This window comes from Centroberyx gerrardi, chromosome 23 (assembly GCF_048128805.1).
Source record: "Centroberyx gerrardi isolate f3 chromosome 23, fCenGer3.hap1.cur.20231027, whole genome shotgun sequence".
In the NCBI taxonomy this organism is placed as follows: domain Eukaryota; kingdom Metazoa; phylum Chordata; class Actinopteri; order Beryciformes; family Berycidae; genus Centroberyx; species Centroberyx gerrardi.
The window spans coordinates 10,343,255-10,361,315 of NC_136019.1; the positions used below are offsets into that span (position 1 = coordinate 10,343,255).

General features: G+C 43.3%; 1 protein-coding gene across 3 annotated transcripts in view; it reads right to left on the reverse strand.

Moving 5' to 3' along the window:
• arap2 (ArfGAP with RhoGAP domain, ankyrin repeat and PH domain 2) overlaps positions 1–18,061 on the reverse strand; it is a 111,232-nt gene that overhangs the window by 39,716 nt on the left and 53,455 nt on the right. For all 3 annotated transcript variants that reach the window (XM_078291697.1, XM_078291698.1, XM_078291696.1), the window contains exons 13-16: positions 17,421–17,506; positions 15,948–16,130; positions 9,413–9,587; positions 1,484–1,609 (exon numbers count right to left, since the gene is read on the reverse strand). In XM_078291697.1, coding sequence (XP_078147823.1) covers positions 1,484–1,609; positions 9,413–9,587; positions 15,948–16,130; positions 17,421–17,506 — 570 coding nt within the window. The remainder of the gene's footprint in view (positions 1–1,483; positions 1,610–9,412; positions 9,588–15,947; positions 16,131–17,420; positions 17,507–18,061) is intronic.

Consider the following 18,061-nt stretch of genomic DNA (forward strand, 5'->3'; position numbering starts at 1 on the left):
AATACCTCATCCCTCCGTACTCACAAAGTCCCGGCAGCGCTTCCTCATGATTGAAGAAGTTGGGATGCATAGAGTTTAAAACCAACCCCTCTGAATTTTTCAACAGCTGCAGCTACAGTTAAAGCACCATTAACGCACAAAAGTCAAACTTGTAAGGCTCTCCATAATAGATGAAATAACAAGGTATTTATCGGCTGAAATATTACGGGCACTTGTCTGCGGAGAGACAACTTTGGGCGTGGGCTTTTACGTGGTACAAAATGCGCAACTGTAACTAAAGTGGCACACAATGGACACCTGTAGCTCCACTGAAGGGACAGCACTCTCCACTCATACTGTTATGTCTTATCTCAGGCAAGAACACACTGCAGGTGGCACAGCAAGACCACGCGCTGACAAGTGTGTGACCGATGGGCTTTTTAACTATATAGTGCGCAACATCCCATGAAGAGCAGAAACGGCCTGTATAAAAGGAGGTAAATCACGCAGCACGAGCAAATACTGTTCTTTCTCTGCCACATTCACAAGTATGCAGAGGAATCACACTGACAGGAGGAACGCTCAGTGAACATGAGAAATACAAAGAGTTTGTGGCCGCACAGAATGAGAATTTCAAGTAGTTGCACTGGTGTGAATCTGTGAAGTCTTCCCCCATCCCATCGAGAGGGGGGGTTGGGTGGGTGGGTGGATGGGTGGTTGGGTAGGGGGGGGATGGATGCCTTGCTCAAGGTGCAGGAGATTCAGCTCATTCCGGTGGCAGGTAGCTACACGCTGATCACCCCCACCTTCTTCCATCCCTTTCTCCCCCATCCCCCATCCCCCATCCCCACCTTCCCGATCACCTCCTTCCCCAGGGGGGAGCATCGGAAGCCGGCTCCTTCTCCTAATTACCCATGGGTCCCAGAAACACTCCAGCTGTTTGGAGAAGTGGGACCGTTCCAGTGCAGGAGGTGCACCGGCAGCTGAAGAGTTTGGATGGGAAACGGAGCCTGATTAAAAGTTTTAAACGGCCTTGGAAGACAAAGATGGGGGGGGGGGGGGGGATTCGTAAGTTTTGGAGGTAGCGTGAGAGTCAGTTAATGCTCAGAGTGCCATCTGTCGGGTAGGTTTAGAAAGGAGTTCCACCGTGATTCATTGCAGTGGTTTTTTTGGGATATTTTTTTACCCTGGCCTTGATTTGCCCGGAGCTTCAGTTGTACGCTCAGCGCTGGGTCTTCTTAGAACATACTTCTATCTGACAACAATTCTCTGAGGACCAATGCAGAAAGCATTTGAACGACAGATTCATCGATCGTTTTGACTGGACTGTTTGGTGTACGGATTAAACGATTGGCAGTTTGACAACTGACAGACTGACATTGATTGATCGATCGGTGCTTAACTGGAAGGGACCTCTGACAAACAGGCAGTTTAAATGGCTTGCAAACGGATTGATGGATTGATTAGCCTCGCTGGGGGTTTGCAAAACTGCATCCACACTCACCGTCTCTTCCACGGCGGTCCAGCGTGGCCTTGGCGGAGCCGGGGGAGACGTAGAGGAAGCCGTCCATGAAGAGGGGCGCGTCAGACAGGGAGACGCTCTCTGACCATTGCTCCAGTTTGGGGAAATCTGCAAGGGGGGGAGACGCATAGAAGAGTTGATGTGCAAGAATGTATGAATAATATGATGATGTTCAGCCTTAACAAGCTATTTATTTTACAGCACTAAAACTTAAACATCCAATAACATCCGATAACTTAACATCCAATTCCCCCACCCTATCCAAAAGTAATGGAGGAGACAATCTCACCGAAAAGGAAACAGTCAATGTTGAATTTTTAGTGTGCCTACTATATTTTGAACCGGCTGTGTAGGCGTGCCTTCCAGTAATACCATGACTTTAGTAATAAATGCATATTGCTGAAAAACAAAGATACATTTTAATACTATTTAATAATAGAACTGCAGCTGGGCTATGCCAGTGGGCTTTGAGATACATACATATATAAAAAATCCTTATTCAGCACTTTAAATACACTGCTCTCATCTTTCTATCACCTCATCTAAATGTTAGGCTGAATGACTGCCTGCGTTTTTACCACTGAATTCACCAGTGTGTGTTGGTAAAACACATTTGAATGTGTAAGAAAGAATATGACGTTACAGTAGGAATAAGGTTAACTATGCAGGGAAGCAGTCAAACTAATTATGAGCTAGTTAAAAGCTGATTCATTCAACATCTTTTGAATGTCTGTGTGCCAATTTCAATTCATGTCGGATGTTTTTTGGAGACAGCTCAAGATCCCAGATGTGAACTCTCTCTCTCTCTCTCTCTCTCTCTCTCTCTCTCTCTCTGAATCCCTACCAGCTACAGGGAAGCTGAACTTGACCTCTGACCTCTCTGTGGAGGGATGAAAGCAAACTGAGAATTTCCCAATGTGCATCAATAAAGCAGCACAGCATTATTATCCATTTTTTCTACTTGAAGCATATAACATTATTTTACAGACTCCGACTATCTATTTAGTCATGACTTTGTCACCTGGCCATTCTCTACCAAGGCGTGGAAAGCTGAGAAGCAGAAAACTTGATGGATCTGTGTGAAATGAGGCAACAGTTTTCTGCTCTCTCCTCTCTTCATCTCTGTCCATATCTGTCTCATCGTCTTCCTCGCTCATTTTTCCTCTCTTTCTTTCTGCGCTCTCTCTGCTCATCCTTTCTCGCTACTTTTAAGAGCTCCCCACATTCAACCTTATCGTTCTCAAATTCAATTAGCTTCAATTCTGGGGTTCAATTTTCTGCCAGAGCCTGGGCAATATCTTGAAGATTTTATCTTCAGTACCTCCAGCTCTCTCATCAAGCAAGGTAAAATAACTTTAATTGAAACCACTTTTAATTGAAGCGACACTTCCCCCCCTTCACAGAAACCAGCAGCACCTCATCTCAGGGGCACATATCATCCCACAAAAAGACAGTCAGTTATTTTGACAAGACAGCCTATTCCTAATTTGCTTGTGCTTTGTTTATGGACTCATCATGTCAAACTCATTAATTATGTTAACATGCAGCTTAACAATCTCTCAATTGCACTAATTAACCGTTATTCTAATGAAACAAAATGGATGGCATTGATCACATAGAGGCGCCTAAAATTAAGAGTTTTGTTCCCAAATGAGATATCCAACATTTGAAATTGAAGCCTGCTCTTACAAAATGAATGCTGACATGAAAGTAAATCTCATTATGAAAGTAAATCTCATTATCATTAAGTTAGGAGTACCCTTCCTTACAAAATATTTATGTTTGAGGATGTAATTTTAAGCTAAAATTTTGTGTAAAGTTTTGTAAAAACAATATCTATTGTTTTGTTTCAAGTGGACCAGCATGAAACAAATGACAATAGATCTCCAAGACGCTCATTATAATTGTAAGATATAGGGATAACAAAAAGAAAAACCACCAAAACAAACGCACTACCATCCATAATCCAGTAGCAGTCTAGTCGCAGTAGCATGTGGCAACCATATCAACTACAGCATCGTGTCTGGCAGGATGCAGGCATTTTTATGCACTGCAGCCCATTCACAACAACAGCGACACATTATTGATGTGGAACCGAATCAGGGTGCAGAGCCAATCGGGATCAGCAAGACATAAAGCCCGGGTGGACTTACAGTAGTTAGCAACATCTGTAATCTAGCTTTGAAAGTAACATGGACAATGTGCCTGCCAATAGAAGTATCATGAATACATGGAATGCGACATAGAATTTAATCAGCAAACTCCAGGGAAGCGAGTCTCCCCCCAGCAGCCTCAGTCCGACACACACACACACACACACACACATACATACATACACACACACACACACACACGCACACGCACTCTATTTTCCAACCACTCAGGTTGAGAGAATGTAAATAAGCCGGTGGGTAGATGGTGTATCAAGTTGTAACAAGGCTCTCTCTGTGAGCCTCCTAAACAGTCCCTTTGGGCCCCTAAAGCTGGACTCTGTTAAGATGGGACTGTGATGTCTGTGGGGGCGGCAGTTGAGAAGTCTGGCCTGTGCTGATTGGCTCAGTCCCCAGTGAAGGGAGGTGACATGACAGAGTGCTCAATTAGCCATCTGGTAGCCCACGGCAACGGTCACAAAGTGGTCCCTGACAGGCAGTGGACAGTGGGACAATCAAAGGCACTCACTCCCGCACACACACATACACACACACTGGCATGCGGACACACACAGGAACTACAAACACAAACGGCTACATGAACACACGCTAACATACACACACAAGTGTACAAATGTAGGCAAGCAAACAGATATATCCAAGTATTGACGGACAAGTTTTAGGAGGGCAGAAGACTACTGGGAACATTTCCAAGTGTGGAAACACAGTAACAGTCCCAGGTTTATAGATATGAAAGCAGGTAAATGTTTATTGACCTATCTAACATGATAGATAAACCCCCCCCCCACACACACACACACACACACTCCTTTCACCCCATAGCACTTCTAACCAGAATTAAAACCATCCACACACTGGCACTTCCCCACCAGGGAAACCCCTTAATTTCCCCCTGCTCTCAGCGGCTGCCTGTGACCTTTTGACCCTCTAACAGGCCTGTGTTCAGCTTGTGTGTCGCTGTAAAACATAAACAACATCAACAAGCCTCCACCCAAACAAACTGGCAGAGCCTTGCAATGTCGCTTACAACAGGGTGGGATAGAGAGCCAAGATGAAACAGGACCTCTGATTTAGTGTTTGTGTATATGTGTATGAGTGTGTGTGTGTGTGTGTGTGTATGTGTGTGCTTGCATTTGTGTTCATCTTTTTATTATCCACACAGAACGCTTGCTGGATGAATTTTTAATATGCCGGGAGATTCGGAGACTCAAGGCGTCAGGGATGCTAGGGTGGTAACAATAAACCTCCTTTCCCTCCAAATCCATGGTGTGTCATTTAAGAAGAAGGGAAAAGATGTCAACAACAAGAGACATCGCTGTTTAGCTTGGTTTTACAGTACACTGGCCTCCTGGGTGCAGTGAATAGCCACGCTAAAACACAATTTACATGTTTGCATTGCACTACATTTGCATTTTAGGCATGTAGACGATGCTCTTATTCGGAGATTTACTGTGAGTGAGCTGGTAGAGGTTCAGTGTCTTGCTACAGGACATATTGGCTGTTGAGTATGAACATCAAAACATTTTCTGTAGCTTCTGATGTTTCAATGACAGCGAATGAAAAAACGAATTGGCGGGTTCATACATTGTTTGTATGAACTGATACATCCAAATGAGTGTGTGGCAGTCAGGGCGGGTTGGAGCGTCGGTAATGAGGCGGAGTGGCAGGTGGGGCTCAGCCGCTAGTTGTGCATAACTGCAGCACATAAGCACCAATTAACAGTCTACTCCTGTCTTTGCAGTGAGACTGGGACGAGCGACACGGGCGCACGCACTGAAAAGTCAAAGGACCGAGAAACTCGAGCGCCGGCTGAACTGTCTAAGCATGAAAGCCGCGTGTAGACGGCGTGTTATGGTGGCCTGTTTTCTTGTGTGTGCTAATGGTGCTCGTGTGCCAAGCTGGACACATGGCTGTTGATAGACACACTGATTGTTGGGGGTTCAATCCCATGACTGTCCACTTACAGGACGGTGTCTCTAACCACTAGGTCACATGCTCCTATGAAATCGTGCTCAGGCTTGGGCCATTCGTTGTCAATGGAGCAGCTCCAGGAAGTGCCACTTCATAACAACACAATTAAACTAGCCATAGCATTCAGCGTATGATGTCATATCAATCCCCTCGGACATATTGCTGACATTACTGACAGCCAGGTGACAGCACAGCGGCCAGTGACAGCATACTTAATAAATCTTTGTTGTGCCGAAAGTTATATTCCCAAAAGTATATGTTTCCCTGGCGGTGTGTCCTTGTTTTGTGTGTTGTTGTTTTGCAACCGCACAAGGAAATTATCATGGGGGGGAATACACTTAATAAATGACAAGTACACTAATGTATAGCCTGACAACCTTGTAGAATCAATGGACGCTTGTGGTTTGAAATAATACGATCACAAGCTAGCGTGATCTCCATTCATTATGAGACAACTAGGTCGGTTACTTTCGGTCGGCTACTTTCATTCTTTGCAATGAGATGTTTTTAAAATGTTTTACGATTTGAAAATGTGCCAAAATGTGTTTCCCCTGGCGATGTGTCTTGATGAAAATAACAAAATCTTTTAAATGCTTGTAGATTGTTTGCCTATCATTGGCTTTTCAAATGGAAAAACATTTTGAAAATATTTTGGAGTCCAAAACCAAGCTTGAACGAAACCCTGACATGCAATACATTTTTCTGGTTGTCAGTTAATATTTATGCGGCCTTCTTCTGGGTAAAAAAAAAACAGGGGAATACTCAGATTTACTGAAATAAAAACACTACAAAGGGATAGCACCTAAAAATACACTAGAAACAACCATAGTGGAAGCCTATGACTATAAGGGATAGGGGCCATCATCAAAGCTGCCCTCGGGGTTCCCAAAATGCTAAGAGACACTGCCTCGGAGAGCTGCCATTGGCTATTTCAATGGCTCTGGTAGGGGGATATGCAAATGACCATGTTCCTACAGTATCCCAAGGTGCTTTTGGGCAAGCAGGTGCAGGCAGGAGAATGAGATCCGCTGAGGCCGATTGTGGACATGCATGCACACACACACACACACACACAGAAACGGCTAATGAAGTGGCAGTGCTCTGTCATTAGGACACAGTGGTTACCCTAATGCTGGTGTACTGGGGCTACAAATGAGCCACAGTGGAGGGAAGGGGACAGTTTCAACACACTACACCCAGTAGAAAAAGGCCGTTTCTCTTGCCTTTACTGTTTTACAAACTTGGAGCGCGTTTCACACTGTGAAGAGACGCCTGGTGCAGAAGCAGCGATTTTTTTTTTATGCAACACTAGAGCTACTCCAATTTAGACTTGAGTCGTCGAGAGTGAGGATTGTTCAGGGTGTCTGAGGGTTGCTGGCTGTGCCGCTGCATCCAGCCCCTCCCACCAGGGTGATGGAGGGTCTGAGCATGGACTGTGTTTTGTTTCTTGTCAGCCAGTTCATTCCATCCAAGATATGCACCATTGGGCTTACGGTGCTAGGTGGCGGTTGAGCGAGAGTCTGAACTGCACCCTTGCTGAGGATGTGCGCCTTAGTTTATATGATAAACAAAAGGCAAAAAACACTGTGCACATAGACACCACAGACATACACACAGTAGCAGGCACAGAGGCACACAAATCAAATGTACATGCCCCAGTGTTACTGTGTGTATTGTGTGTGAGTGTGTGTGTCCTGTTGGAACATAAATCGTCACCCCAAGCTGAGGTCTTTGGCACTCTGAAGCAGGCTCTCCTTGAAGAATTTGCCGGTATTTGTCTCCCTTTATTGTTCCCTCTATCACTACAAGTTTCCCAGCTGGGTGCTGCCACCTGCGTGCTTTACAGTAGGGATGGTGTTACACGGGTGATGAGCTGTGCCCGGTTTCTGCCAGACATAACACACTGCATTACAGCTGAGGAGTTCAATTTCTGTTTCATCAGACCAGAGAATCTTTTGTCTCATGTTTTCAGAGTCTTTCACAAGCCGTTTTTGCAAACTCCAGGTGTGCTGTCAGTTTTTTCAGGAGTGCTATCCTTCTGGCCAAGATTTGTAACTGACTGTTGTCCTTCTAGCAAGATCTCCAATTGCAGCTAAGGAACTCTGTTGTTCTGTCAGAGTGGTCCTTGGGGTTTTTGGCCACCGCATACTGTATACCTGTATAAACAAACAGGTTGTACAGACATCTCTAGGACATTCAAAACAATTCGGATGCATCTTAACTCAATTTAGAGTGTCACCGCAAAGAGGATGAATACTTATTGAGTCAAAACATTTCAGCTTTTCATCTTTAATCAATTTGGAATGACAGAATCCGCTGAAAGAATCCTAATATCATCTTGAATTTGAATTGAGGCTGTAACACCACAAAATGTGAAAAAACTCAAAGGGGCTGAATACTTTCTGAAGGCATTGTACATATATAGTGTATACATATATATATATATATATATATATATATATATAAAAATAACATGCCAACCTACAACATTCAAGCACTTTTAATGAGCATAGAGATGCCTGCATGCTAGGCATTCTAGATGGACAATACCACACACACACACACATTTTTTCAGGTTCATTACCAAAAACTTTGATGAGGGTAAGACTTGAGGGATAGTGTATGTGTGTGTGTGTGTGTGTGTGTGTGTGTGTGTGTGTGTCTTCCAGCACACCTCCAAGTAATGGCCATCACCATGGCGACCAGGTGACCCATGCCAGCAATTAGGAGTCCCTAACAGGCTCGGTGCTGGGGAGCGTGCACAGATGCAGCGCATACATTATGCAAAATACAGTCCCTGAGAAAGTCTCCCCCGGCCCCAGCCAGCGGCCTCTCTCGCTCCTTTAATTTAATACATTCTTATCATCACCCCTGTGTGGAGCCATACAAACACAACACGCACGTCATGGGGAATCCGCACAACGCAGCACATCTGTAACATGCCTCCGATGCCGGGAGTAGGAGGTGGGTATTACAAAGGAGAGTGGGGATTTTGAGAGAGGGAGAGAGAGAGAGAGAGAAAGAGAGAGAGAGAATAGCTTTCCCTTAAAAGAGGCTGCCTTAAAATTTGTGGGTTTTTCTGCCTTCATTTCCTATTCACGGTAGTGGAAAACAAAAAAACAAACCCAAAGAAAATCTCCCACTGTGCTTTTACGAATGCGGCGGCACAGCGTTGAGCGTGAGTTTTAAACATGATTGGCTTGTAAAAGTATAAAGGCAACGAGGCTGAGTACATGTGGCGCCAATGGTCGGAAAGAAAAAATCCAACACGCAAACACACACACCTAGTTTAAAGGCCTTTTCACAGATTTATCCGAGCACGTCGGCTCTCTCAGGTCTGAGAAGGAGAATATATTAGTTGTTTTTCACAGCAAACAGTGTTTTGTGGTACAAACAGCTATCCGGCCTCCCACCTGGTTTGAACGCCGGCCATGGCAACGTTCTCTATGTACTGACTTGTACCCTTTTTTTTTGTTAGTGAATATAGAGTATACACTAAATAATGTGCACAAACATACTCATATGCTCAGACACTGAGCTGAGAGCTTACAACTATAAGATTAACTGATCCCAAGGGGAAAGAGAGAGGAGAGGAAAGAATAATATAGTGATAAAAACGCAATAAACAAAAGAAATATTGAAAATTAAAGATATAGCATCTTTCTATTGCCTTTTTTTTTTTTACAAATTTATTTCCCTTTGCTTTGAAGAAGAGGTAGGAATTGTCACACACACACATATCCACACCCACCACACCCCTGCTGCCTACCAGAGAGTTTGTTGTGGTGGAGGAACTCCATCTGCAGCCTCTGCCCGGCCCGTTGGGCCAGCAGGTAGGGGGTGGAGTAGTCTGGGTCCCCCGTGGCACACATGACATCTGCCCCGCTGAACACCAGCGCCATCGTCTGCAGGGCGTCGGGCAGCACCACGGCCGAACACAGCGCCTGCACACAGAACAGGGGGGATACAAAAGGATGTAAGGAGTTTTTCCATTGTGTTGTGCTACTTCTCATGTCAACGTGAGCTTTGAAACCTGATTCTAAAGGTTGCATCACATTGATGCATGTCCATACTTGGCCTGAAAATGGCTGTTAGGCGTCTCCTGTGGCTGTGTTTATCTACATCTGTGTCTGCATTGCTTTTTCCCGCTCTTCCCCTTTATCTCTTTACACCGCTTGTATCCCAATTGTGGCTGGATTGCAACCAGACCACACACAAGAAACGATAGCCAAAATCAGATTTTTGTGAGTCCAGACCTGTCAGTTAGGTCCCCCTTTACAGCTGGCATTATCACGTGTCCTGGGTGATCGGATTGTGATCGGATAGCGCAAAAATGCATACAATTCAGGTGTACATGCACTCAAGATGCATTGAAGATGCAATCCGAGTAAATACAATCCACATACTACAGGAGCTACGTTAACGCAAATAAAGTTTCGTGCACAGACCCAACCGGGAAGCACAAAACAAACAGGCAGCAGGCAGATGGGACAGTACTTACTACCAACTCAGTAGAGCGCATACCTCCGCCAATGCTATGCAATTGTCAATTTATGCCAGTACCACACGTCAAATTTTCACAAAAAGTCAATAATTTTTTCCATGCCTCATTACCAACTTGCTTCGCATCAAGAGATTCACACATTTTCATGACTGGACCTGAAATGGGACATGAGATCTGGCTGTTGGCCATGTGGTGTTGTGATAGAATTTTCACAACACCACAGCTCTATATCTGTTCAGTTTCCATTAGTGCTGCCCTTCTACCACTGGACCAAGTTTTGGAAAAATTGTCAGGGCGGTTATGTCTAAACCGGAAATGAGCTCTCCAGTGGCCCCATGTTGATTGATTGGGCCGATAACGGAGGGTTTTGCCTCTTCTTCTGTCTGCTGATGGTGTTACGTGAATTGGTTCGGAAGTTATATGCCTTTTTATGAGAAATCACGCCCCCCTTTGGCCAATCGGTGTGAAAAGTTAATCAGTAATTCTTTGCCCCATGACCAACATTTCCACACAGTTTCATGGTGTTGCGTGAACCCATTCGGAAGTGACATGCGTTTTTATGAGAAGCCAAAAGACAAAATTCCACAACATTCCAAACAATTCCATGACCAGTGGGACCCTTTGGAAGCGTGGAGATGGTGTCACTTGAGCAGGAGCAGGTTGGCATCGCTGTGTGTGTGTCTATGTGTGCAGGCTAAGTTGATAGAGAAGGACACAGACTCCATAAAGCACCGGTAGACACCACATAAAGTTTAGAATTGAGTCCTGACTGCTGATGTATAAAAGGGAAGTTAAAATAAGATCAGACTTTAATGATCCCTGCGGGGAAATTGGGACCTCGCAGCCACAATTGTAACAGAAGAAAAACAGAATATAAATAAGAACAGAGCAAATGGGTGGCATTAAATATAATGCAACCGCCAATTTAAAAGATAGCAAGTGATAAGCAGAAATGTATGAATATAAGCTTGAACAATGATGAAAAAGAATGAACTTTACATTATGAGGGTGTGCAAAATAATTGCAGTAGAGCATACTGAGGCAAAGGAAAAAAAGAAAAACATAGCAAGAATATGAAATATTATGCAGTATGAGACTAATATGAGAAAAACAGCATGTGAATTTACTAAATACACTACTAGTCAAAAGTTTGGCCACACCTAATTGAATGTACTATGTTTTTCATTCTCTTAAAGCCATTTTGATCTAAAGGCTTATGCTTAAATGCTTGGAATTTGTTTCTTAGACAAATATAAATAGTGAAGTTGATCCTATGCATGAATTTCTTTCCAAAGCCTTTCCATCGAGGCAAAGGGCGGCTACTTTAAAGAATCTAAAATATAAGATAGTTTTGATTTGTTTAACACTTTTTTGGTCACTGCATAATTCCATTTGTGTTATTTCATAGTTTTGATGTCTTTACTATTATTCTAAAATGTGGAAAATAGTAAAAATAAAGAAAAATGGGGTGGTTGACTGGTAGTGTATGTACAGAATGTGCAAACATGCGTAGTATTGACATTAACAGGAGTACAGAAGGCCATACTTATGAACACAAAGTGTCTAACCATGCAGACAAGCCTTGTAAAAACTATTACACCTCTTTCACATCGGAAGGCAGCTGAGAGCAGCTACAAAATAGAGGAACACAGTTTGACCAAGGAAAACATTCTCTCGGTCCGTCTGTCTCTTTCCATCTATCCAGTCAATTGATGCGACATTGTGTGTGATGACCCACAACAAAGCGGACAGACAGAGGAGTCGAGTGGCAAACAGTGGAATTCCAACGAGCAACCTCGCCTTTCATCGGGCTTGGGCCGAGTCGGCGAGCTGCATCGATCTGCCACAAACAAGCCAGATCCGTCTGAAAGTGAGGCAAGGCGAAGCTGCGCATATACACACGGGCAAACACACACACACACCAACACACACACACAAACTGCCTGTCAATATAACCTGCCCGCCCACACACAAGAGCGCGCGGAGATAAAGATGTCTAAGGATGCGTGTGTTGCAAGCATACACATTTCGTTTATTTCCATCTATTTACACAAACAGTTTTCTGCAGAAAGGAGAAAATCAATACATCTCCATGGGTAGGACAACAAGAAAACACCAGAAACTGAATATACATAAAGATAGGATTAGTTTTTCTCTCTCTATCACTCACGCACACACACACTCATACACACACATAGGCGCACACACACACACACACAAGCGCACAAGTCTGGGTCAGATTATGGCAAAATAGTCCCATGTAGCCTGGCCTTATTCCGTATCGTCTCTGGAAATGACCTTCTGTGTCATAGCAATTACTGCAGCCACTGGAGGGTTCCTGTGCATGTGTGTGTGTGTGTGTGTGTGTGTGTTAGTGTGTGTGTAATGATCTAAGCAGGTCCTTTGACACCTCCCTCTCTAGGTCGTGTGGCCTGCGGAGACTTTGTGGAGGTCACTGGGATATGAGCTTCTAATGGGGAACATGGGACTAAGGGAAAGAGAGAGAGAGGGAGAGAGAGAGAGAGAGAGAGAGAGAGAGACAGAGAGAGAGAGGGCATGATATAGGAGAAGGAGAGAACGAAACAGAACGATAGAATGAGCGTGCACAACAGAGATTATGTAATGATGGGAGACATACTGACTGTGTCAGGTATAAACCACATTTTGGATTTTTTTTTTTTTTTATTTCATTACCTGAATTGAGAGTTTAAATGGTCATTTATGTGTTGATTGAGTTTCTTGACCCTCGGGTCCGTAAAACCTGTTAAAATGCCATTGCATAATTTAAAAAATACTTGAATGTCAATGAGAAAATTGCCAGTATTCCTTTCATCGTTCCTGAAAAAATTCCCAAATGCATAGTTTTGATATAGCCTTTATATTAGAAATGTATACTTACAATTACAATTCTCTCAATGAGCAAAAGCGATACACATCAAACAACAAACAACTACTTGCCCAATGGGATCCGGCTCAGCGCCCTTGTTTAGTGCTAAAAAGACTTTAAAAAATGTTTAGGCTTGCTTCTACTTTAACTGTAGCCTGCATTTGGTTTTTACTCCTGTTTTAACTATTCTGCATTTGCCCATTTGTATTTTTTTTTTCTTTATTAATTGTTCATTATTCATTTATTGCTAAATTTTGTATTAATCTTTTAAAGGACTTTGAAACTGTTTTGGTAAGTGCTTCATAAATAATAATAACATGCGGTGCTGGGAACCCTATTGTAATTATTAGGATCCTTCCTCTTCTTTTTCTCCTCTCCCTCTGTATCTGGAGCTCAGAAACTGTACGACCCACCGCAACCGCTAATCAAGCAACAAAAATGACACTGATTGGCCAGATGGTGGCGCTATAAAAAGCCATTGGCCCATAACTTCTGAACCTTTTGACTTAGAAACCCTAACCATAACCCTTTCCACCTTATTAGATCTTCCGCCATTTTGTGTTTTACTAAAAAGAGTTTTACTGCTTCTTCTCTTTCAATTAATGACTTTTTGCCTACACAAAGATTCAGTTTTTTCTCCCGATCGATTTAACAACACGGCCATTAACAATTATGGCAATTACATGGCAAGTAACTAAGCTCAACAGTACTTCCGGTGGGTGTGGCCTATGGCATTTTATCTTATAACCTGGCTTGGGATTCAACGATTGCTACAAAACTTGCTGAGATCCTCATTAATCCTAAATTTCATCCCAATCAGTGAAAGTAAGGCCGAATGGCAACGATAATAATAACCAAATCTCTCATAGACTTCCATCGTAGTTATAACTGAGCAACTGAAAACAGTAGAAACTCCATTAAACGTTCTAAATACTCATTATGGCATACTGATCAACTGTATAATATTTGAAAATGAAAACTTTCATAGTTTATGAATTATATAATACATAGATGTAAATGCGCCTCATTCACTTCCATTGTATTTATAACTCAAGCAGTGTTTATAATCTCAATTGCTCAGTGTGGCATGCTTTTCAACTGTGTTCCCACTCATAGTGGTAACATTTACACTTTATAAGTTATAAAATAGATGTATGTCAGTGAGCTGTATCCACTTCCATTGTTTACAGCAGAATCTTCATTCAAGTTCATAAGTGCGAGTGTTCTTTTTGTTGTTGTTGTTGTTCTTCTAAAAGTCATCTTCAGTCATACTGGCATATTGTACCTGCACCCCTACAATAATTATTAGTGTGTCAACATAACCCTGGACTCACATACAGCATCCAGTGCACACACACACACACACAGAGACACACACACATACACACAAAATATGTTGAATCATGGTGTGTATGATGGCTCTGACACATTGATCCCTATCAAATCTGTTGAGCCTGTTTATAAAAGCAGACTGAGAGAGACAGAGAGAAAGCCAACACTTCCACCCACAGCTCTCTCTCTCTCTCCCTCTCTCTCTCTCTCTCACACACACACACACACACACATTGGTCAGAGACTTCCTGCCAGCCACCACTTTTTTTTGTCCATCTCTCACACTTTCTCTACTACACCACCTTACCAAAACTCTCACTATAACAGCAAATTCACAGATCTCTAGTGGAGCAACACACATGTTCACACGTATGTACACACACCGCACACGCACACCCACACAGCCACACACACACACACACGCAAGCCAGCAAAGCCGCAATAAAACCAACCCAAGCGTTTCTGTTGTGGATCCTAATCCACTTTTCCACTTAGCTAGTATATCTCTTCCTTCCTTTCCCCCTCTCTCGCTCTCCCTCTCTCTACATCTCCATTTCTCTCTCATCCCCCCCTCTCTTTCTAGTCAACAAAACAATACAAGGGGGCTGATCTGCGTAAATGCTGACGCAGGTGGAAACTCAGCCGTTTGGAGGCTCAGTGCACCGCGCTTTTAAGACCTTCTTCTGAGAGGCAGCCAAAAAACAGGCACTTTTTTTTTTTTTTTTTGCCGCAGCAATAAACCCTAACCACAAACCGGCAGAGAAGGCCTCAGCACCAACCTGCTTATACTGAAGATCGATAAGACTTCGACTTTGGCTGCTGGTGCTCAACATCTTCAGACTTATAGTGCAGTTTTATTGACTGTCAAAAGGTCAGGGAGATATGGGCTTTTTTCGGGTTCAGTGGATGTAGCTAATGGAGTATGCTATGTGCCGTATTTCTTGGAAGTACAAATGTAGAGAAACTGTTCGGAATTGTTTTGCTCTTTCAACTGTCAAAAGTTACATGGAATGGTCTTGTAACTAGTTTGTTGAGAGACACTGGAGGTTCTTATGAGACATGAAAAATATCTGAAATGGAGATTTTTCCCATTTTTCCTGTTTACTTCACAGACTAATCCCACCTGAAAAAAGTGACACCTGCTCTTACAAAACATTAAAGGAACAATCAGTAATATGGACTCTTTAGTAACATCTAACTGCAGCCACATGAACTACAACAACATCGGCACACGTGTGTCCCAATACCCTTTAGGTGCTTACTAGCAACAAGTTGTTTGTGAGCATATTGCTTGACAGATATTTATTTATATATAGCTGTGGCAAGCTAACCAGTGTTACCCCTTGTACTGCGATGAGCTGCCACCGTGAAATCATGACCCGAATACTTTCTATTGTGTTTTCTATAGTGTTTCTATAGTCATTCAGTAGTGTCGTCGCTGCTGAAAATACACAAGACTTTTAGTTTTTTCACCTTCATGATCAAAGTGACAAATAGCACGGTGTGGAGGAGGACAGAGCGCGGACAGATGCATTTAAAGTGTTTTGGAATGACACACTTCCGTCTTCCTGACAGTTGTACCTGGTTGAGCTGCTCCTGGTCGTCGAAGCCCTCCAGGACCCTCCGGTACTTCCTCTCCCTGTACTTCCTGCGGATGAACGTGGCCCGCTGCTCCGCCGAAGACCCGATGTATAGCTCCTCCTCCAAGGGAAGGTTAGCGGCCCAGAAGCTGTTAGCGTTCTTGTTGCCCACCTCCAGGAAGAGCTGAGGGGGCGGAGAAGGCACAGAGGGGGGAAGCGTCCCAAGTTTAGGTGAGAAATTACAAAGGGTGAAGAGATCACACATCAATCCAACAGAAACCAGAGGTGAGATGTTTCACTCAAAAGGAGTTGTCGCTTTGTCGCACTGGTAATCACGTTCAACTTGGTCTACTCAAATGACTGTTGGGCAGCTTACGATATCTATACATCAAGTGAGTATTTGGCTTCATTAACATTAATGTAAAACAGAAAATACACCAATGTTCCATGACGACACTGCATGGCATGAAATGGACACATGATAGTCTAGCACTGCAGAACAACCAATGAGACTGCATATAATCAAAGGGCAGACGGGGTCTTCAGCCTCAAAGTTAGAGGAGTGGACAAGTTTTGAAAAGGTCAGCAATTCAATTCCCGGGACCAACAGCTGAGCGAGCGTCACTATGCACTGACGTCTTGTAGGGTGAAAAATCCAAAGAATGAGATTATGCAGTCTAATATTTTATTTATTTTTTTACCTGGAACACTTGTACCTACTCTGGGCTGACTCCTGGTGAGACCAACTAATCCCCAAGTGCCTGAATGAGTGCTGAACGGCTGAAGATCCTGCACTAAAGCCGCATGTGCTTGAGCAATGCAAATAGCACTACTTGATTAAGCACCTCCGACTCTGTGCTGCTTCTCACCTCACCAGAAATGTATGTACTATGGCTGAAAAAAAAAACATATTGTATTGTATCCTGGAATAAATCCTAATCAATCATTTTTAGACCTGCTAGCAGGGTTTGAAATTAACACCGAATAAATAAATAAGAGTCACCAGCCACACTGGCCGGTTACTGTTAGAGACGGAGGAATAAAGCTTCAAAACGCTCCCTTGTAATTGGAATTCTGTTGCTCAATGCTTTGATGTTTGCAGGGGTTCTTGGGACTGTGTGTGTGTGTGTGTCAGTGTGTGTGTGTGGGTGTGTTGTGGTTGGTGGTGGTAATGGAAATGGACCAAATTATCCATTTAACATTGGCTCAACTTACCGACAGATCAAACAAGTGAAAAGCTCACTGCTATATTGAAAGATGACACAGAAACACTGGCAGGTGAGCAAAAAAGTTCATTTCAAACACTGCACAATATGATTTTTTTTTATCTAATAGGAGCCCTATTATACCCTGATAGTCCATTGGATCCTTTTAGACTGAACAAAAATGTTTCAACTGGGGATATATATATGAGAAACTGTGTGTTTTTCCTTGTGATGGGGATGAAGCAACGCCCTGTGTCTCGCACACGTACCTCCACCAGCTCGTTGCTCCAGATACTGCTGTCCAACTTCAAGCTCCGCACTTTGGAAATGCTTGGGCCAAGAGAGCGGTGCTGCCCTGGCAGACAGAAACACACACACACACACACACACACACACACACACACACACAGACACACACAGAGAGAGGAATTAATATGAGTGCATAGATACACAAACACACATACACACACAAACACATTAGCATATTGCAGCTGTCGGGTGAATACCTTATAACCCTAATTTTAGTGATTTTCATGTTTGAACTTACACTGAAGGATTCCACACTCCTCTGTGGGATCAGAAAACCCTACAACCCCGGGGTTTATGAAACCTTTTCAGAACCAATTAGATAAATTCCAAAATGCATGCTAAAAACAAGGCTGTTTTTCTCAGTTCCTGAAAAGTTCACGTGCAAACACACAAAAATGTACATCTACGCGCAAACATGTCCACAGCGTGCGCGCGAAACACACACGCCAAATGTCAGCGAGGGGATAAGCAGTAAACAGGCAGTTACAAGACAGAGAAACGGAGCATGACTGCAAGCTTATTCTCTCACTCACAACAGACATATTTAGTCCCTTCAGCGCTCCTAATTGGAAATGAAAGCACAGAACGAGGGCCATTAATT